Here is a 14,511-nt window from a genome sequence, read left to right as displayed (position 1 = left end):
CACACACACACACACACACACACACACACACACACACACACACACACCCTTTAGATCCCAGTGCAGCATCTCAACAAATTGTTGTTTTAGTAACTCATGATATCCACAGCACAGGTTGCAGCCTCCAGAATCTTAGCCAAGGAAAGTATGTGGTGGGGGAAGGGGGAGTTTATTCTTGCCAGCTGAGAGTCACGGATTCCAACACAGCTAACACTGGCTGCAAAGGATGTCAACATGGAGACCACATTTCCTTTATATAGAGACGTTTCAAGTTAGATGACAAAATAGTCGTGATTAGATCTCATTATAGATGGCCTTTTGAAAGCCACAAGAAACACAGTTACATTAACTTACCTTACATTAATGGACATGTCCTAGGCCCCTTGTTCAAACCTTATGACCTGTGCTTTTACCTTATTAGATGGAAATCTTGTTCAAGACACAACAGGGGCCACCTACCAGTAGCCATATAAATGATTTTAGTGGTTCTCAAGTTACATATTTCCTAGCCTCCCTTGAGATGTAACTTGAGAGCCACTAAAATTATATATATGGCTACTGGTAACACACATAAATGTAACTCTCTGAGATCCCCACATTCATACTTAACTGTGTCTTTTCCTTTCTCAGGATGCCTCTCTCTCTCTCTCTCTCTCTCTCTCTCTCTCTATTAGTTGTGTGCTTAAGTCTACACTAAAAGATCAGCAGGTAAAGGCACTCACCACCAAACCTGACAGCTCAGAGTTCAGTCCCTGGGTCCCCTATGAAGGAGAGAACTGATTCCTGAAAGTGCCCTCTAATACCTATATGTGTTCACCCCCCTCTGACACACAAAAATCAATCAACAAATAAAAATAAACAAACATAATTAAAATTTTAATCCATGTTAAAATCTCTTCCTACAAGAAACTCCATTCTGCTTTGTGCTGGCTCATCCTGAAGTTCTCTTCTGTAGTGAAGCCAAGAATCCCATCTTCACTTGAGGATCTGAAAAAAAAAGAAAACTCCTCAGACTGCTGTAGGGCCAGTGTAGAGCCCCAATTCAGGCCCCACAGCCGCTGACAAACCCTAGTTAGATAGCTGGTTGACCTTGGCCAACAGGATTCACATAGCCACAGACACCTTCCCAGCTCTTACAGCACCTACCTCAAACTTGGCTCCAAACTTGAGACATCTGAAGCCAAGAGGAACTTCCCCCAGATTTCCAAGAATAAAAGTTGAAACATAGAGCATGTTCATGATACACTGATAATTTTTCTGCAATCAGACATTCACAGGAGGAAACAGTTGCTTCATTGTGAGTTTTATGCACACATTCCCAGAAACTCATCTTTAACCCGCTCAACTGGTTTCCACATCCTTAACTCACCTGATAATTAATTTTCAGTCTTGCTCACTTTCCAGAGAAACTCAGAAAAAGACTTGGAGGAGTGTGGCTCCTCCTTGTCCTTGTTGTTCTCCGAACAATGAGCCTTTTCTATGCCCCACTGTTACCACAGAATTGGCACACACAGTGGTGCGTGGGCCACTTCACGGGGAGTCTCAGCTTCAACCTCCCAAGATCTCTAAGCTGACCCATTTCCTCTTCCCTAGGTTACTAGGAGGAACCATAGTTCTGGCTGACAGTAAGGGAGGGAGGATTTCAGACAGAGTGTTGGGAGAGGCAGTGGTAAAGAGAAGCAGAGACCCAGAGCTGGCACGGGACAGTGGTGAGTGGGCTCGAGGGAAGTCCTAAGGATACTGACAGTTTATAGGATAGTGTTCTATTTCTTTAAAGCCAGCTGTCTTCTGAATCTCCCATCTCTTGAGTCTCAAGAATGCCATCCCTTTGTAAAGTCCCAGTTTGCCTGGAGAAGTCCCAAAGACATCTGGCATCTCTCTGATGAACATCATGCTCCAAGCCCCAATGAGGTACAAGATTTCCACTTGGATCTGAGACAAGGAGTTTCTAGTCCCACATAGTCACTTAAGAGCCCCCAGGGTGTGATGGCCTGTAATCTTAACATCTAGAAGGCAGAGGCAGATGGTTCCTTGTGAGCTCAAGACCAGACAGATCTATATATTGAACTTCAGGGCAGCCAGGGTAACACAGTGAGACCCTGTCTCAAAACAGAGTCCCTAGTCAAGCTGAGCTCACAGTAGCGGCCCAAGAAACTCACCCTTTGTTAGTTCTTCCTCGTCTCCTCTCTGTTTTCTGAGATCACTTTCCAATAAATTACGGGCATCCCAATCTTTGTTTCAGGGTCTGCCTTTGGTGAAGACAAACTGAGACAAGGTTTAACCAGGGTCCACAGAGTGATTGCAATGGTAAGAGAAAGAGGGGTGAGGGCAGGCCATTTTTTAAGTGAGTCTGGATCTTGTGTAGCCCAGGGTGACCTTGAATCCCTAAATACCCCTGGACTCCTGCTTCTAAATGCTGGATCACAGGTGTGCACCACTGCCCTCAGCCTCATAACAGACGAATAGGCTGCTGCTGAAACGTCAGACTCCACCGTTATTCACCCCATCCCACAGCCTGTCATCCAGAGGAAAAAGATGGCCCTGCTTTGGCCAGTTGTACAGTAAGGCCACAGGATGATGAAAGGACCAGAGGAGCAGTAACCAGGGGTCACACAGGTTGCAAGGAGCAGAACTCAGAGAAGGTTTCAAGTTTAATCCCTTCCCTAAATTCTGTCTACTTTGCTCAGTCCAACCTCAGTCTATTGGCTCCTGTTACCCTCTCTGCTGACCCTTCCACCTTTTTCTCTAGGTCATCTCCTTGTCGCTTCATTTCCACACCCCCTTCAAACATGCAAATTCCACCATAGTACCCTATGCATGGGGTTGGTAAATAACATGATTTCAGAACCATACTGTCAAAATGTCAAAAGTCCTATCTGGCGCATCTTAATTGTATGTGCTCCCCAGAAGAACAGCTGACCATGAATTTCAACAGAAAACCAGGTAAGAGCAAGGAGCTTGCATGGCCCTTCCTCACTACAGTCCTTCCTCTTGGCCCAGTTTAGCCAGAACGGTTACAAAGCTAGCAGCTGCCCCATCCTCTGACAATTCAAAACCAGAAAAAGACAAAGAGCTACAGAAGCCTATGGGTATAACTCAGCAGCATAACATATGTGCTCAGCATCAGAAGGTCTTGAGTGCCATTCCCAGCATGCACACACACACATACTCACACACTCACACTCATACAAACTCACTCACACACAATGAAAAGGCATCAAAATGTAAATGGTTGTATAGAGAAATAAAAATAAAAGAATCAACGAGTTATTATGTTCAGAAATATGCAGACAAGTTACAGATAGACAGTTATACTGACCAGCATGGTGGCTCGTGCCATTAATTACAGTACTCAGGAGGCTGAGGCAGGAGGATCACTTATAGTAAGTATCAGGCTACCTTGTCTCGAAATAAACAATTAAAATAAAATAATAAAAGTGACTTGGTTTCATATACCTTAATCCCAAAATTGGGAGATGGAGACAGGAGGATTATTTCAAGGTTATCTTCATCTGTATAATGTGCTAGATGCCAGCCTGGGCTATAAGATCCAGCTTCACACAATCCACCCTCTGCAAAATAATAATAATAATAATAATAATAATAATAATAATAATAATAATAATAATAATAATGCTGTTTTGTTTGTTTGGTTGGTTGGTTAGTTGGTTGGGTTTTTTTTTTTTTTTTTTTTTTTTTTTGCTTCTGGAAGTTACAGCCCTTAAATGACTTTTGAGGGAGAAAGAGAAATTTCAGACAAGAGGGGGCAGAATGTTCTGGAAGAGGAAAGAGAAGCACTATTATCTGGAAGTGCTGCTTTGAATGACCACAGTTCTGAGTTCTGCCTGCCGGTGGGACAGCAATGAGGGCACAGCAAGAAGAAAGAGACAGGCTTTACCTCTCTTCAACCTCTTACCGTTCAGACATCTTTGTCATTTATCCATTGAAGGGGGGAACGCCAAATAACCTCCTGTGAGTTCATGTTGGGCCTCATTCACAGTCACACTGGGTTCTATGTGACTGTGTGCAGCTCTGGGTCACAGGCTGAACACGCCTGGGACCGCTGCAGTGTTTTTTTTCCCTTCCTTCCTTCCATCTTTCCTCTATTGTTTTGAGACGCGGTGTCACTGTGTAGCCCTGGTTGGCCTGTGTCTTATTTTGTAGGCCAGGCAGACCCTCTGCATCAGCATCCCGGGTGCTAGAATGACAGGTACAAGTCACCATGTCTGCTTAATTACCGCCTCTTCCTGCAGAGCCTCACAATCCCGGCCTCAGGATGGTTCTAAGTCCCAAGGGATGAAAATATTACAGATAAAAACCCTTCCTAACTCATCGGTAATATTTTAAAGATTTTTTAAAAATTATTTTTAATTGTGTGTATTTGTATGCCCAGGTGTGTGTTTGTGCACATGAGTGCAGGTGATGTTCCGGGAGTCAAAAGAGGGTATCAGATCCCCGGGAGCTGGAGTTATAGTTGGACATGAGCCATTTGACATAGGTTCTCCACAAGAGCAATCCATGTTCTTAACTGCTGAAACATCTCTCCAGCCCAACTGATCATATCTTTGTCCTCCAATCTGATAAACTAGGATAGAACATTTCAATGTATTGTATAAATCATTTTAAAAGACAAATTACCCACAACTGATGAGGCAAGAGTTCAGAACTAAAGTTCCGAAACTATCACGCATTTCCTGTAGGTATGAACAAGATGAACACAGAATTCCCGGTTGGCATTCAGATATACAGCAACTGTTACATTCTAAGTCTTCTTGCCAGTCTTTAACATGTAGCGAATTTTAAGCAAATAGCAATATTTTCTTAAATATTAAATTGAATATTAATTATCAAGCAAATAGTAATCAGATTCGTGATTGGGAACAAGCTACATCCTGGCGATCTATGGGGATAACTGAAGTAGCTAGCCTTGGTCTTTTTTGTTTGTATTTTTGAGACCGGGTTTCTTAGCATTGGCTGCGCTGGGACTCAAGAGATCTGACCGCCTCTGCTAAAGGTGTGTGCAACCACCGGCTGGCAATAGTGCACTTCTTTAAAAGTTCTTGTACTCTTTTACTGTTGTTTTGTTTGCGTCACGTCACTACTTCCATTCTGCGTTCCGGGAATGTGAGGGACCAAAACACTTGTCCTTCGAGCCGGATTCGAACCAGCGACCTAAGGATGTCCAACTACTGCTTTAAACCTACAGTCCTCCGCTCTACCAACTGAGCTATCGAAGGATGATGTTTGTTTTTTTCTAAAAGGTCTGAAGTAGGTCAGACTGGCTTCAAATTTCGATCCTCCTACTTACACCTAGGATTAGCGATATGAGCCACCATACCTGATTTTAAGCAGTAGTGGAATCAAACTCAGGGCTTCGTGAATGCTAGCGGGCGCTCTGCCAAATGATAAGTGTATCATTTCTAATAGAAAATAAAAAAACTAAACATTCCACAATCTTGGCAAATATATCCTATATATCAAATATGTCCTATATATTAGCTATGTTTTGAATGATGCAGGAAGATTAAATATTGTCTCTATGATGTACCGAACAATATATTTCAGATATCATTATTCGATGGGTTCATGGTGATTTTGTTTATAAAATTGTTTTTCCTTTATTTTTCCGCTGTTCTGTAAAAAATGGAAATTAAAAACCAAATAAGGAATTGCTGATCTTGTGAGTGACTTTGGCAGGGTGAATGAAGCTCAAGGTCCTTGTGAGCTGTGCAGTTGTACCATCTTGAAGGTGGGTGTCCAGTGGAACCCGGCCATCCACACAGCTCCTGAAGACATCTTATGGAAAAGATCAACGATGGGGAGCTGGAGGCATTGTGAACTCAACTCTTTAATTATTCACAGATATAATGATAAAGTACTTTAGTTTCTGGACTCCTATTGTTTGGCCTGTTTTGTTTCAATTACTCTTCCAAGTGGCTCCTTACTCAGTATAATTCAAAACTATATGATTAACATTAGTATTTTTTTTTAAAAGCAAACAAACAGACAAAAACAAGCCTCTTTCTGTTCTGAATAGGTAGCGCTTGCAAGCCTGAATCTTGCTGTGTAGCCCAAGCTGCCCTTAAACTTAGAATGACTCCTGACTACTGAATTCACGTGAGGTAAAAGAACTAACGCTACGGAGGTAAATTAACTGTCTGGTGGCCTCACGTTTCATTTCAGTTGTTCAAGCCTTGTTTCTTTTTGTCCTCATTCCCTGAATTCAGTCCAGCTCTTTACTGTATAAATTAGCATTATGTGCATGTCCGTCTCTTAGCGGAGAGTAATGAATCCGTGGGCCACCGCCAATCCGTAGTCCACACTTTGAAAAGCTTTTTTTCTCCCCTAAGTAAGTACACTCGGCCACCTGGGGGCAGGCTTCCCCAACAGCGCAGAACCTACTTCCTTCTGCTGACTCTTAACTTCGGCCCTGGGGCCACCGAGAGCTTTTTTCACCTGGTCACTGTGGCTCTGGCTCCTTTATCCTCCCTGACCATTGAGGTTGGTAGGTGCTTCACTCTCGGATCAGCCGGCCACAGAACAGCGCAGCTCTCTTGGCCCAGCTTCTTCTCTGGACTAGGCTTTCCGTTCCTAGGTCTCCAGCTCTGCCTCTCTCCTCTCTGTGTGTAGCTCACTACATAACTCCCTCCGGAGCCGGGGGCTGACAGGTGTGAAACACCGCCTCCCATCTCTCTCTCTCTCTATCTCCCTCCTCCATCATGTTAACCATTTCTACCTCCATGGCTTTATCTCTATTGTCATCTCTAAACACCAGGAACAAAATACTCTCCTCGGTACGACTTAATTTTACTGTTGTTGCAACCGTGCCTCACAGATCCCTTCCGTAGACAACTGAGGGTTGTAGGACGGAGTTTGCTACTTTGTGCACGCCCGACCAGACTTGAGAGGGGAGCGGATAGGCGCTGTTGTAACACGGACTGACACTTACCCTTCAGGGGAAATACAGAGCCCTCCGCGTTGGAAGGAGCTGGTGGAGAACAGGGCGCTTCTCTCCTAGCCTCAAGCTTCTGGCGAACTCCACCCGGAGTCTGTCGCCCCGGCAAGGTCAGCGATGGCGCTTCCCCGCAACTCCTGCCTCTTGGCTTGTCTGCTCACGGTCCTGCAACTGCCCACGCTGGATTCGGGTATGTCACTGCCCTGGCCCTGTCTTTCTCGCAAGGTTGGAAGGTCCCTGACCCAGCTTGGCTCCTGGTGGGGAGGTTTACCAGAATCCACCCGGGTGGCAGTGCACCCCGGCGGTCCCAGCACTAAGAGAGGCAGAGGCAGCTTCGGCTACGTAGAAATAGCCAGGCCAGCCGGGGCTACGTGGGGAGACCCTCGTTGTTTTTCCTTTAAACCAAAGGTATTGGAACGCTGGGCGTGGCGGTGGCGCACACCGGTAGCTCTAGCCCCTGAGAGCTGAGGGCAAGAGGATCAAGGAGCTCAAGGATGCCTGGTCTGTACCCATCACACCCACCGTCCCATCTTCTCCCGTTTATCCCGGCAGCTCCCTTCCGTGTGGCCGCCCCTCAGGAGCCAGTGCTGGCCCCAGTGGGCTCCGACGCCGAGCTGTCCTGTCAGTTCTCCCCGAACGCGAGCGCGGAGCGCGCGGAGCTGCTGTGGTTCCGACGGAGCCGGTCGCCGGCGGTGCTTCTGTACCGGGCTGGCCGGGAGCAGGAGGGCCAGCAGATGCCCGAGTACCGCGGGAGGGCGACGCTGCTGACCGACGGGCTCCGCGACGGCCGCGCCACCCTGCGGATCCGAGGCGTCAGGGTCTCGGACCAGGGGGAGTACCGGTGCCTTTCCACAGGCGGCGGCTACGCCGAGGAGGCCGCTGCGTACCTCAGAGTGTCCGGTGGGTGCTGGGGTGCGGTGGGGTGGGGTGGGGGGCCGCGTCGCCTCGTCACTCCGCGCCGGGACGCTCCCTGAAGGGAACCTCCGACAGGTGTATGGCATTGTGTGTCGGAAAGCTGTATCCAGCAAGAATATGCAAAAACGAAATATAGCTGGATAATAAGCGAAGAGCACTTTGCCTGTAGTAGGGCGGTATATACTTTTAAGGAAACCTGGGCGTCTCGGTGTTTGTGTTTGTAACGTGCATATTTTGCCTTTCTTAACTTCCTGTTGGTTCTCCTTTATTTACGTCTTTCACTTGCTGCTACTGAGAGGGGCTCCAGCTCCGCAGCTTAGGATCGCTTTAAAAAAGCGCTTTCTCCAGTGCGAGGATTTGGTAAGCAGCTCAAAAGAGCGAGCTTCCCACACCGGGAGTCGAACCCGGGCCGCCTGGGTGAAAACCAGGAATCCTAACCGCTAGACCATGTGGGAACTGCTACGTGCGATTGTCTCTTGCCTCCTCCTCCCAAGTACAGCATAACGAGTGCATGACACACCTGCCCCTTTGGTGCTGGGAAAGGAAAGAAAATCAGAACTAGGAGGTAAGTATTTAATGTACCAAAGATAGCACTCGTGTTCTTTTTAGGGAAAGGCATCTTAGAAATTGATTACATATGTGATCACACACACACACACACACACACACACACACACACACACCTCAAATGTGTATGATGATTCAACTGGCTGAACTGACAGCCTTTAATTCCATCAACTGGGAGACGGAGGCAGAAGGATTAGAAGCTCAAAATCAACCTTGGCTTCTTAGAACCTCTTGAGTTCCAGGGCAGCTAGGCAGCGTACAGCTCAGTCTCAGATAACAGAAAAACCCACCTCAATATTTGAAGACATAAAACTGTTCTTAGCTCAATGCTGGTAGGGCCTCCCTTCTCCCAGCCCTTGGGAGGCAGAAGCCGGCTGATCTCGGAATTCAAGGCCAACCTGGTCAACAGAACAGGAAAAAAAAAAAAAAAAAGCTGTTATCGTTTATGAGTGAGTGCTGACACTTTTAAGCGATAGCTATTTGCCATAGCTATTTTCATGAAATGAATTTACATTCTCATACACACTTGTTTGAAAAAGAAAATGTTGTAGAGTTGTGTTGTTTAAGGATGATTCCCTGTAGCCCAGGAGGAAGGAGAGGAAAGAAAAAGAGGAAAGGGGAAAAGAGAGAGGGAAGGAAAGAATTAGATTAAACAGATGAGAAGAGTAGCTTTAGGTCATGTTGCTATGTGGCTTTGGCTAGCCGGAAACTTGCTATGCAGACCAGGCTGACCTAGAACTCACAGAAATCCACATGTTTCTGCCCCTCCAAGGCTCAGATTAAAAGCGCAGATTAAATGCCCTCAGAAGCTTGGTACTGGTTGGCCTTGAACTCCTGATTCTTCTCCCTCCACCTCCTAAGTGCTAGGATTACGGTTGTGTGTCCCCCAGTCCCGGCCCTATGTTGATTTTTGTTCAGACATAATTGTGTGAGGAAAGGCAGGATTGAAACCATTTAAGAAAATTCCTGAGTCGGCATTGTAGGTTAAATTATCAGCTACAAACCTCAAGAGAAAACAAAGCAAAACAAACCAACAAAAACAAACAAGCCAACAATAAACCTCCAAACTCTGTTCTTAAGCATGTGGTCTTTCGGGAAGAAGAGGTGTGGCTCAGCTGGAGGAATGCTCGCTTAGCATGCACAGAGTCCTGAGTGGGATCTCCAGCACAGCATGAAAACGGTCAGCAACACCAGTGCTTGGGAAGGGGGAGGCAAGAGGGTCACAAGTTCAACTTCATCCTCAGCTGTACAATGAGGTTGAGGCCAGCCTGAGCTACATGAGACCCTGTGAAGAAGGAGAGTACTTTCCTGTTCATGCTAAAACATCCTAACCATAGTCGTGCCATCCCCCAAGTCATGATACACACTTCTAACCAAGAGCTCTTTCCTGACTCTGGAGCAACTAAGCCACCTTTCAGCCATTGTTCTTGCTGTCCTTCCTGGTTGGACAGGCACCTCCGTGTCTACCCATCATACTTTTGCTTATGTTGAAGGTTGTGGTCCCAATAAGGCACCGACTCTGGTAAGGTATAAGACATTATTTTTATTGATCAGTCTTCACACAGAAGGACTAGTGGGATCCCACCACCCCAGTCCACTCTTGCCTACTCGCTGTCTTTCTCAGACTAAGGTTATCGTGCTCCTGGTAAACTGTCTGCTGCAAGATTAAGGCCAGCCTCTCTCTCCACAGCTGTGGGCTCTGATCCTCACATCAGTATGAAAACTCAAGAGAATGGAGAGAGGGAGCTGGAGTGCACCTCCTCGGGATGGTATCCAGAACCTCAGGTGCAGTGGAGGACAGCCAGCGGAGAGAAGTTACTATCCACATCAGAGTCCAAGAAGCCTGACGAGCAAGGCCTGTTCACTGTGGAGGCTTCGATAACCATCAGAGACAGCTCCATAAGGAATGTGTCCTGCTGCATCCAGAATATCCTCATCGACCAGGAGAAGGAAGTAGAGATCTCTGTACCAGGTCAGTGGAATTAGTGCTGGGTTCCCATGGTGACAGAGAAGCTGTGTTCCTGGGGGCCTTCCTGACTGGACCCTTCTTCTCCTTCAATAAACAGGGAGACTACATTATTTTCCTGAATCCACTATGCCCTCCCCGAACCTCTCCTCCCTTCCTCACCCCATGCTGGAGCTCCATATAGGCTGCCAGGTTCCTCCAGGAAGCAAGCTATTTCATCATTCCCAACTTTTTACCTCTAGATTAGCAGGAATCATTGCTTGGTTGTTAGCCAAAGAGTCTCATTCTACATTGTGTGTGGCTACCTTTCCTCTTCCTTCTTTACCTCCACTACCTCAGTGATAGTTAACAAGAGGTTCTGTAACACTAAGCGACCCATTAAATTTTTATTTCACATAGTCTGACCCCAAATGGCTCTTCCATGCTTTCTTTTGTCCTTGGGCCAAATCTTTCTGAAAAGCTTAGCATGAATGAGCAAGTCCTGCTTTGGGAGGTGGGAGGCCCTCCAGGGCATCCCCATCTCTATCCTGCTTTGGTACCAGAAGAGAAGCTGAAATTATTCAGTTTCCCAACCAATGTTGTTCTTGTTCTTTGTTTTGTCTTTAAGCTCCCTTCATGACGAGGCTGACTCCCTGGATAGCAGCTGTGGCTATCATCATACTAGCCCTAGGATTTCTCACTGTTGGGTCCATATTTTTCACGTGGAAGCTGTACAAGGAAAGATCCAGAGAGCGGAAGAATGAATTTGGCTCTAAAGGTAAGTCACAGCACTCCCAAGAACTTCTTGGACAGCTTCTAGAGAAGGTTGGACTCAGGCCTGTTCAGGTGACTTCCAATAAGAAGATGCTGAGGTTGGAAGGAACCATAAGCCTTCTGAAACTTTACCTAACGTGAAGAAAATTGGGCAGAGTCAAAATCAGCTCTAATTGTCATTTTTATACCCGATGTTCCCTCACAACCCAGCTTTTGGCCCTTGGGACAATTCTCACTCTGTTTTCCAGGAAGACTCTTATTATTAAGATCTAGTCCTAAATCAGGAGGACCTTCCAGATGATTTCTTAGAAATATTCTGTTTTGTTTTGTTTTGTTTTTACTGGCAGCATTTCCTTTCCTGGTTTGCCAGCAGTGTTTCTGACACCAGGGCACCAAGGATTAAACAGTTGTCTCTTTATGTGTTTCTCATTCTGGTTTTCCTCCTTCCTATTTGCTATAAAAAGCCATTGATATAATTTTTGTTTGTTTTCCAGAGAGACTGCTGGAAGAACTCAGTAAGTTGCCTTCTTGTTTTTGACCCACACGATTTTCTCCCTCCTATCTGTTAACCCGCTACTGACAGTCCCTCTTTTTTTTTACATTGCAGGGTGCAAAAAGACTGCACTACATGAAGGTCAGTGGTTCTGAGGTCCTCACTGCCTCTGAAGCCCTCCACTGGGAGGCAAAGAACTGAGAGGCCTGAACACAAGAACATTCAAACACACCGTCTTTAGTGAAAGGGGGAAGGTGGCAATGAGCGGCCTCAGCGCTTTTCATGAGGCATCCACGGAAGATGGCTAGCAGAAAAGCTCCTTCGGCAACCTCCCATTCGGTAGTCAGTAAGCGATGGGGCTGGAGGAAAGAACTGCTAGTGAGTGGCCAAACAGCTCCCTACAGGGACTCCTCAGCTCCTACAATTCCTACAGCGCCATGTCTCCGGGCAGGAGGGATAAGACCAGGGATCCCTGATAAGATAGGCTGACGCCATCTCTCTTTGCCTCCAGTTGACGTGACTCTGGATCCAGACACAGCCCACCCCCACCTCTTCCTGTACGAGAACTCAAAATCGGTTCGCTTGGAAGACTCTCGTCAGATCCTGCCTGATACACCGGAGCGATTCGACTCCTGGCCCTGCGTGTTAGGGCGTGAGACCTTCACTTCAGGGAGACATTACTGGGAGGTGGAGGTGGGAGATAGAACTGACTGGGCCATCGGTGTCTGTAGGGAGAATGTGGTGAAGAAAGGGTTTGATCCCATGACTCCTGATAATGGGTTCTGGGCTGTGGAGCTGTATGGAAACGGATACTGGGCCCTCACCCCGCTCCGGACCCCTCTCCGGTTAGCAGGACCCCCTCGTCGGGTTGGAGTTTTTCTGGACTATGACTCTGGAGACGTTTCCTTCTATAATATGAGTGATGGATCTCTTATCTATACTTTCCCTAGCATCTCTTTCTCTGGTCCCCTCCGTCCGTTCTTTTGCCTGTGGTCCTGTGGTAAAAAGCCCCTAACCATCTGTCCAACTGCCAACGCCCCTGAGAAAATCACGGTCACTGCTAATGTCCAGGACAACATTCCCTTGTCCCCGCTGGGGGAAGGCTCTTCTTCAAGAGACACAGATACTCTCCATTCTAAACTGATACCTTTCTCACCTAGCCAAGCGGCACCTTAAAGAATATTACAGCCCCACAACTTCCCCTTCCTTTGGCTCCTTCCTTACTCAGGAATCTTCAGTTGCCAGCTTCCTGCAGTCCTTCTTCGTAGTACGTGATTACTTCTTTTTGGAAAGGCCGTATGTTGCTGCCAGAGAAGGCAGGAAGAAGAGCCTTTGTAATTTGTTTCTAGCTAATACTGGGGAGGTAGAGAGGTGATTCCTAAATTATTTCTAGTGCCACAACCTACATAGGAGGACTTGGTACAATCGCCTGAGGGATCAAGAGGCAATTCGGCTGGCATGCAATCGTGGCAGAAACATACGGAATAGGGGTATGTGGGCCAACAGTTTTTAGGCAAGGGAAAAACAAATACACAGGATGCTAGGAAAAGAGGCTCTTAGGCTACAACCGCATCAAGGAATTTAGAGGAGACATCGCAGGCAAATGAAGTAAACTTGATCCACCTGTCCTCTCCCTAGGGTTTTTCAAGACTAGATCTCAAATTTTATTACTTACGTTTTTTTCTTTGACAGCTTCATACTGAGTTTAACGGGCTGTCATGGGAGTATAAATTTGGAGCTGTCCACTGAGGTTTGGTGGACTCAAGAGAGCATGTGTAATGATCTCCCTTCTCCCACAATCAATCAGTAGCCAATAGTTCCGCTGAGAGGGATAGGGCCACATGAACCCCTCCCCTGTCACGGTTAATTGCTGACCAGTTTTGTACAGGCCCAGCTCAGGTAACTACAGCACCTGTGAGAACATGAACACGAGTGCCCAGAAGGAAGCATTTCTCAGCCATTCTCCCTGTCCTCTGGCTCTTAAGGTCCTTAGCCTTCTCTTTCGGGATGTGTCTTGGACACTGTATCTTAAATTTTCTAACTCATATTCTGTAGGGTGGAGGACACTGCTCTGCTTGTTTGGGAGCACTGGGAGCAAGCTGGGCAGGGACAGAGAGGGGTGGAGATGAGCAGGGCTGGAGAACCAGACAGGGTTAAAACAGAGGAGAAAAAAAAAAAATCTAAAAACTACCGGGCTAGATACACATGGGTCAGGCCTTTCTGTGCCTTCCTCTTTTTTTGACCTCTCCTGAAGGTCAACCCAACTTCACTTTATTGACTCCACTAGATAGGGTGTGTGTGTGTGTGCTTGTGTGCTTGTGTTTTAAGATAGAGGTTTACTATGCAGCTGAGACTGGCCTTGAACTCCTGATACCCCTGCCTCCACCTTCCACTTGCTGGTTACACAGCCACAGCCGCCATACCTAGCAAGTCCACCCGTTCTGATGCAGCACGCTTAGGTAGCGTCATTGTTCTGGCAGTCCCAGCTGCACGCTCTCCTGGCCCTCGCTGCAATGTTTAACCACCTCACCTTCAGTTCCCTTTCGACGCTATTCTTTTCCTCTGTGCCATTGCCCAGTGCAGCCTACCCACCTGCTCTGCATTCCGTTTTGCCTTGGGGATCACCGGTGTTGCACCATGATACTCAATACAGCTGGGCAGCTCGGCTCTATCTGTGTGTGCTCCAGTGTCCTCCTGGTTGCATGGGACTTGTTTTGTCAACGGCCTGTGTGTGTATCCAAGCTCTTCCACTTCTATTGTATTTTTCTGGCTCCCAGAATGAACATCCTCATGGACTTTACCAAATAAATAAATAAATAAGTCTGATTGCTGAAGGGAGCCTCTGAACTTTCCTTTATTTAT

General features: G+C 46.8%; 1 protein-coding gene and 2 non-coding genes across 9 annotated transcripts in view; 1 reads left to right on the top strand and 2 right to left on the bottom strand.

Moving 5' to 3' along the window:
* Positions 1-14,483, top strand: part of Btn1a1 (butyrophilin subfamily 1 member A1) — a 27,852-nt gene extending 13,369 nt beyond the window's left edge. Inside the window, exons 1-9 of one of the 7 annotated variants that reach the window (XM_055608031.1) lie at positions 26-1,911; positions 2,243-2,307; positions 7,019-7,145; positions 7,508-7,855; positions 10,128-10,409; positions 11,011-11,160; positions 11,651-11,671; positions 11,764-11,790; positions 12,161-14,483. In XM_055608031.1, the coding sequence (XP_055464006.1) occupies positions 2,305-2,307; positions 7,019-7,145; positions 7,508-7,855; positions 10,128-10,409; positions 11,011-11,160; positions 11,651-11,671; positions 11,764-11,790; positions 12,161-12,825 (1,623 nt within the window). In that variant the 5' untranslated portion in view covers positions 26-1,911; positions 2,243-2,304 and the 3' untranslated portion in view covers positions 12,826-14,483. Of the gene's footprint in view, positions 1-25; positions 1,912-2,242; positions 7,146-7,507; positions 7,856-10,127; positions 10,410-11,010; positions 11,161-11,650; positions 11,672-11,763; positions 11,791-12,160 lie in introns of those variants that run through there. The other 6 variants (XM_055608035.1, XM_055608036.1, XM_055608033.1 and 3 more) reach the window with 6 other exon arrangements.
* Positions 5,145-5,237, bottom strand: Trnay-gua (transfer RNA tyrosine (anticodon GUA)). Its single transcript has 2 exons — positions 5,201-5,237; positions 5,145-5,180 (listed from the first exon to the last, which is right to left on the bottom strand). It is a non-coding gene; the product is annotated as a tRNA-Tyr (tRNA).
* Positions 8,254-8,325, bottom strand: Trnae-uuc (transfer RNA glutamic acid (anticodon UUC)). Its single transcript has one exon. It is a non-coding gene; the product is annotated as a tRNA-Glu (tRNA).
* Positions 14,484-14,511: the final 28 nt, after the last annotated feature.

This window comes from Psammomys obesus, unplaced genomic scaffold (genome assembly GCF_907164565.1).
Source record: "Psammomys obesus unplaced genomic scaffold, mPsaObe1.curated_primary_1811, whole genome shotgun sequence".
NCBI classification, from domain to species: Eukaryota; Metazoa; Chordata; class Mammalia; order Rodentia; family Muridae; genus Psammomys; species Psammomys obesus.
This window is presented reverse-complemented; position numbering and strand designations above follow the sequence as displayed.